Source organism: Oratosquilla oratoria, chromosome 31 (assembly GCF_046742065.1).
Source record: "Oratosquilla oratoria isolate Oo_2021 chromosome 31, ASM4674206v1, whole genome shotgun sequence".
In the NCBI taxonomy this organism is placed as follows: domain Eukaryota; kingdom Metazoa; phylum Arthropoda; class Malacostraca; order Stomatopoda; family Squillidae; genus Oratosquilla; species Oratosquilla oratoria.
Window position 1 is genome coordinate 2,204,007 of NC_134807.1, and position 7,500 is coordinate 2,211,506.

General features: G+C 40.7%; 1 protein-coding gene across 1 annotated transcript in view; it reads left to right on the forward strand.

The window, feature by feature from the left end:
- The window catches only part of LOC143041402 (uncharacterized), a 94,108-nt gene that overhangs the window by 74,810 nt on the left and 11,798 nt on the right, over window positions 1-7,500 (forward strand). The window contains exon 2 of the mRNA XM_076213230.1: window positions 6,871-7,062. Coding sequence (XP_076069345.1) covers window positions 6,871-7,062 — 192 coding nt within the window. The remainder of the gene's footprint in view (window positions 1-6,870; window positions 7,063-7,500) is intronic.

A 7,500-nucleotide genomic window follows, 5' to 3' on the forward strand; every position in this document is an offset into this window, starting at 1 on the left:
TCAGGGTGCCTTGTTTTCTTTACAAAATCGTCCCCCCTCACTGGGCTGTTGACGCCATCGGATGTGTCCTGCTGGTCTTGCAGTCCCTTGCTTCGTTGGGTGTTCGAATCCCGCGCTCCTCTCAGATTCCCAACAGTGACTGTTACGTGCCCTAACGGTCCCTGAAACGACTAATAGAGCGTTGCTGACGGCTTCGGCCGCAGCTACCTAGCGCCTCTTGGCCTAAACTCCTCACCTTCCCTTCACTGCCTTTGCACAGATGTTGGGTCCTTGCAGGCAACTCGCTCGGCCGTGGAATTCAGCTGTTGATCATCAAGGAGATATTTCTTGTGACTCAACTTATCTCTTCGGTGCACATCAAAAAGGGACCAGTACATATATATCAGTGAAAGATTCAGTCTTAGCGCCTCTTCTAGGCTCTGACACACACACACACACACACACACACACACACACACACACACACACACACACAGTCCCTAAATTAGATAGTGCATAGTATGGTACGGTCTCTGTAGAGAGTGAAGGATATAAGCAAGATGGATGGCCTACAGAGAACGTGAGGACCGGCCGGCCGGCCACCTTGGTGCGCTCATCCTTGCATACGAAGGGCACTAAGAGGGACTGAAGGCACTCGACCTGACACCACTGAAAGAAAAAGAAAAGAAGAAGAAAGAGAGAGAGAGAGAGAGAGAGAGAGAGAGAGAAAGAGTTAACTACGGATCAGGACTCGTAGTAATAGATTTAAATTGAACAAACTTAGGTTTTAGAGAGAAATAGGCAAAACCTGGTTTACCAATAGAGTGGTTAACGAATGGAATAGACAACAAGAACAACGTCGTAGTGGGGGGCGCCAAACAATTGGTTGTCTGAAAGAGAATATTAGATAATCTTATGAGTAGAGATGACAGGTTGTAATGGACGGGGAACTGCCTAGTGTAGGCCTTATGGTCTCGTATAGCCTCCTCCACTCTTATGTTATTATGTTTATGACTTTTGTGTTAAGGTTATTATAGGGAAAATATAAAACAGAGAAAATATTTTGGTTTGGCACGAGGGAGGGTCATAAAGTCATGGGAACTAATTAAAAAACAACACAAGTCTAACGAACGTCAAGATGATAGTTTCCCATAAAGATGCACCCATTCTTGAAATAATTTATACGAGGTCATTCAAACTAAGATCATGAGAAATTTTAAAACCAGTTGGAGAGAAAGATCCAAGGAGTTGAATTACTTTCCTGTTTATTACAATTAGATAAACACACACACAAATAGGACTGTGTGTGTGTGTGTGTGTGTGTGTGTGTGTGTGTGTGTGTGTGTGTGTGTGCGGACCCGTGTGTGAGTATACGCAGGCTCAACTCGTTAGCACAAGAAATAAGACCTTGTCACATTTTAAATCAAATGAACTGCTACTAATAGATTCTGTCAGCCGTCGGTAAACAATAAACAGTATTTTTTTGCTTGTGATGACGGTCGGTCGGACTGTTTAGAAGCTCGATGTTTATTTGGTGTTCCATAGCCAATCCAGTTACGCCGTGCTCTCTTGATCTCCCGAGGTCCGCATCCTAGGCCTTCTTTATGAACGTGTCCGTTATATACACAGGCATGACTACATTTCGCTTGGTGCATTTGAAGCAGTAATCAAAACTCACACACGCGCACACACACACACATATCTAAAGAGGCCGGAGGAGCCTTCGTTAGTACGACCTTTTGCCTCCTGGTTTCAGCAAGTGAGTAGTAGTCGTGGTGCACACACATCCCTGAGAATAATTAGGAAGATCCGGGGAAACTGGGTGGTGTCATCTACCAATTGTATACATACATACTGTGTGTGCTTGAATTCTATTTTGCTTGTGAGCGAGTATGTGTGTGTGTGTGTGTGTGTGTGTGTGTGTGTGTGTGTGTGTGTATGTGTGTGTGTGTATGTGTGTGTGCAAGTGAGTGAGTGAGTGTGTGTGAAGGAGTGAGTGTGTGTGAAGGAGTGAGTGTGAGGGTGTGTGTGTGTATGTGTGTGTGTGTGTGTGTGTGTGTGTGTGTGTGTGTGTGTGTGTGTGTGTGTGTGTGTGTGTGTGTGTGTGTGTGTGTGTGTGTGTGTGTGTGTGTGTGAGCGATAGGTTTTATGCCCATGTACTGTACTGTATCTGTGTCTGTAGTTTTCTATTTCCCCCCGCAATAATTATCCTCTTGTGTAGAGCGACGCATAAAACAAATCCAAGTTGCAAATAAACAAAGACATTAAGATGAAGAAGACCACCAATTGTTGGGCCATTGTCAACGAGTATCCTCCTCTTCCTTCTTCTCCTCATAATGATTCTTGTTTTTATTGTCGTTTTTCTCAACAGCCAAACCCTCGACTTTTTTCACACAATCAAAGGTAGTGGGAAAATTTACCAAGACTAAGATTTTAAAATATATCTTCAGTGACGCTGACAAATAAAAAAAAATCTAGCTTTTAAAACATATATTCTTTTTTTTTCGTTTTTTTCGTGTTATTTACGACCTAACACACTCACGCCCCATCAATTTTCATTTCTGTGTTATGTAGTATTTCTTCTTTTAACATTTGTTTCTTCCATTTCTAAGTTGTAATACCATATTTCAAATTACAGTTGTACGTTTGTGATAAAGCATGCATAAACACAATTATATATATATATATATATATATATATATATATACATATATATATATACATATATATATACATATATATCTACATATGTATAATGTGTGTATATCTACCGAAGTGTAGTACACAGGAAAAGAGCAACAGTCGTAGGTGTGTGTGTGTGTGTGTGTGTGTGTGTGTGTGTGTGTGTGTGTGTGTGTGTGTGTGTGTGTGTGTGTGTGTGTGTGTGCAAACTCAGCTGGGTCACAGATGCTCGTATACTGTACATGTCCTCATATCCGCCCATAGCTTGGCCCGAGCACCCGCTCGTACTCTCCATCCATGCACTCAACACTTTCCCTCTCCCCACATAAGGCGAGCCTAATCATAGCCCCCGTTTGGCCTCGACCCCTTCCACCCCTTCATCTGACCCCAAACTAAAGCCATGTTATCATGCCTTAACCCCACCTCACCCCCCATCCCATCACCGCCAGGTTTGATTCTTGCGTGGCCCATACCACCCGGCCGGTGAAGTTTTTGTGTGGACCCCTACACAAGTTACGGACGTCTCCCGGCTCGGTCAGTGTCGTGTTCGCTCCATACCATAGCTTCTCAGATTAATTCCAGTCGGAGCAGGGACGAAGAAATAGGAAAAAGTTTATCTTTGTTCATAGCAGTTCTTTATATTGATCTTTTTATGTGTGTATTCCTATCCAGATTCACTAACTGTGTTAATACACGAGTATTAGTGGCCCGTTTGATCAGGTCGCACAAGATGAAGAAGCAGACCACTCATCGTATGTGTAACATGTGTATATCGAGCTGTGCGTCTTGGAGTAGGTTGTTAATGAAAACTACCTAACTTTCTTTTCTTAGAAATAACCAACAAATAGATAATAAAACCAGATACAATAGAATCAACACAAACAAATCCTACATCTGGTATTAACATCTCCATATATGTAGGCAACTAATGCCGCGTCGCTATATCAGTTCAATTACTTTTCTAGGTTATGTGTACAAAATATAATACCAGGACTACATTCAAAATCTTATTTTGATGAATAGAAAGCGTCCATAAAAGCATTATCCGTATTAGCTAGAAAAGATCATATTTTCTCCGAGAAAAGGTACGATGATTTTCCAGGTTCCGAACACCATCAATTTTCGACGCCAACAGCCTTGCCCCACATATGCTGCTGCTGCCTGGCTGCTCTCCGTCTTGGTGACTCTGCAATACTTGCCATGTCCTTGTGAATCTTGTGCCATACCACTTTGCTAACCCTTCCATACGCAACTCTCACTTACCTACCCTGCTGTCTTTCGAGTCCTCATGACCCGCTACCTCTATAACATCATAACTGGTTTTTGTCCGTACATACGTGCGTACGGATGCACAGAAGCACACGCACACAACTTTCCTTTGCACGTACCGTACACTTTACCACTGCACACCTGTCAGGAAGTCGTCTCACTCAACACCTGATCGCTACGAGACTCATTGGGTCCTTGTCTATGTCGCACCTGATCTGTCCGAACACCTGGAGGAAGCCAGCTGACCTTTGCCAAGCCTACAACACCTGGCCAACACCGACCCTATCCTACGACAGAATCGAACATGTATATCCACCTAAAAATCCAACCTTAGTAAAACCAACTTCCTTGTTCACTAACCTAACCGACCTTCAGACACAGCCGGCCCTGTTACAGACCAGTAAGTCTCCGTTGGTTTGGTCTTCCATTGTAGTCGCAATGGAAGGTCACCAAGAGCATAAATGCCCTTTTGGTCCGTGACGAAGCCGTGGAAAAAGGGGGAAAGGTCACGATATACCGTCTAGTTGTCCTGAGATGTTGTTAAAGTTCACTTCACGCTGCGCTTGTATCAAAGGATTTTTCTTATCAAAATAACCTAATAAAATTCTTATTGTCTCCAACGTCATTAGATGTACGGCTCCAATGAAAAAAAGAATCCGAATAATAAGGGGTCTCGTCGTCGCCCTTTCTGTCTCTCCTTTCCTCCTCCTCCTCCTCCTGTGTGCCCTTTCAAGATTTCCCCTCGCCCCGAAACGTCATTTTCTTTCCTAGTGGAAAAAGTTAGGCATTTCTAAACTAATATTTTTGGATTACATTTGATAAATTTCTAGTTCCTAAATATCTATTATTTGGGAGCACTTTATCAGCTACCAATATTATAGTTGTTTATATACTTTTTAAGGCTTTGTCCTTTTTTTTATATTGAATGCTGGCAATGCAATGAGCCTTCTTAGTTTCCGTCTATGATTGGGTAGAGTAGTAAATAAACTCTAATTTCAAGACCACAGAAGCTTACAAGTAAGTCTAATGTCTTAACAGGACAATGATTCACAGTTCTGTTGTTTACATTAGCACATGATCGTATCAAAAATAATTTCTTCAAAATGTCAGTAAAAGCGTGATTTCACTTGTAGTCAGCATCACACGTCCTCTTCTGTCTATATTTGTTGTTTTCTGTTAAGATAATTTTTTTTGTATATTTAGATTATGAATAGAATACATATGGTCACAATTAGAAGTCCTGATAAAATCACTTGTCTTATTTACCTAATTAAACCCCCTAGATTTCTCCTTTTACAAGAAGACAAGTCGTATTAACAAATATATCAGATAACAGCGAAAGTTCTATTTGCATAACCTCATAGAATAGGTCAAGACTGATCGTGACTGGAATAGAATAGGACACCTTCGAAGGTCCTCATTATGCATATTTTAACCACGAGAGGTCCCTAAACGGATCGTTAGTGTACCTCGCTTGTGACCCCCGAACAGCAGCCAAAAATATTGGTCATCTAGAATGAGCTCTCTACGATTCCATTTTCATAACTTGCAGTGAGAATCTTGGCCTCTTATTCACGTAATCAATACTTTAGTGTCTGGTCTACTTTATTAAATTAATGATCTTATTCATTCAAAATAAAATGTATTTTATGTGCAATTGAATATTTATCTATTTTGTTTTGTAACTTTTCCCCATAATCGCGCATTTGTTGCAGTCCCTTGTCCCTCGATTTTTTTTCCAGGTTTACTTCGACAACTTAAATCCACTTAACTGCATTCCCTGACTTCCCATCTCTATCCTAATGTCATTTGTAACTTTTTTTTTGTCTCTCTCAAAACATTGTTTACATAATTTCACCGTTCGGAGTGTATTTCTCCGGAACAAATATTTCAGCTATATCTCGGTGCATTTATCAAATACTGTATTGTCACAGTTGTATACCCTTGTACGTGTCTGTCCATACACAGAGTTCTATACCACATCCCAGTGATCATATATGGAAAACGTTTATTTGCTGCAACATTTCCAATGTCAACTAAACTGCGTCAATGCCATTCGCCTTACTCCCTCTCTATAATTTCACGTTTCTTCATCTCCTTTGTCATAATTTTGTGAATTCCTAACTGAACATTCCGAAAATAAGCCAAAGTTCCCAAAGCTTAATGACTACGGAACGCTTTTCAAACGCAAAATTATGAAAAATATGTCAAAAAGAATATATCTGGGGCACGAAATACTTAGGTTACTAATACGTACACGTAACGACGGCCGGCACACATCATGTCTTGCACCAAACCAACTACACGTTCATTTACATTCCCTTCCTGTTCAACCCAAGCTTCATAATACCTACAAACCACAAATATACATTCTGAAAAACTAATATCGACTCGCATACCCAATCAGTAACCTTCACCTGTCTGGAATGTCAATAATATGTTTTGCTGCAAAGGAGTATCAGGACAGCTGCCCGAAAAGGCTCTAGGATCGTATGGGTTCTAGTAAATTGTTGTTTTTCGTTAGGTTAGCAAATCAAACTGAATGCATTAGCTGTCTACTTCAGTCCTCGCACTTCTCTTTCCATTACTTCTTGTCTGCATCTGTACTGGTTCTGTATACATATGTATTTATAGTGGAACAATGTGGTAACATACATAAAAACATATTGGTGTGTGTGTGTGTGTGTGTGTGTGTGTGTGTGTGTGTGTGTGTGTGTGTGTGTGTGTGTGTGTGTGTGTGTGTGTGTGTGTGTGTGTGCGTTTTGTGCGCGAGTAATTACCTCAATATATCTAAGTCCTTATGAACATATGTTATCATGGGCAAGAACCTTTCATGTTTTCTTTTTATTAAAAACCTTGCGCGTCTAGTTCCATTTTTATTTCATTCATTTAGTTAATGACTTCTTGCATTTTTACTAATTGTTTTTTTCTTCTTTTCAGAGGAACCGTGGACGATGTTCATTCCTAAAAACACCGGCATTCCTAAGGACACCAACTTCCAGAAGGATGCTGTCTTCACGCAAAGGGTCTTGCTGAACCACGCCGTCGTAGGAGAAGCCATCAACATCAAGAGCCTTCCGACGACGCCAGCAAAGACGCTCTCGGGCGAGACGGTCAAATTTACCGACAACGGTCAGTAACTGCTTGATTCACTTTTCAAAATTTCTTCTGAGAAAATGAATCATTTCACGAGTTACTATGCCACAGAAATGACTCGTCACAGAAAGTGAATAATCTGTTTTTAGTTTCGGAAACTCAAATTTACCAAAGACAATGGTCAGTAACCGGTTAATTCACTTCACAATTTCTTCTCAGAAAATTAATTATTCCTTTTGAGAAAATTAATCTTAAGAGTTAGTATGCCGCTGAAATGACTGTCACAAACTGACTAACCTGTTTCTAGTTTCTATGAGAAATTGGCCTATTTCATGACTTGTTACAGAACAAAAACTCCTCATCACAGTATAGGTCGACAAAGCAGAATACAATTCAATTATAATTTTTCCGAGAACAAATGATGAAGTTTCAGGATTTGTTATGTATTTCACCTCTTCAAGCTCATCAATGTTT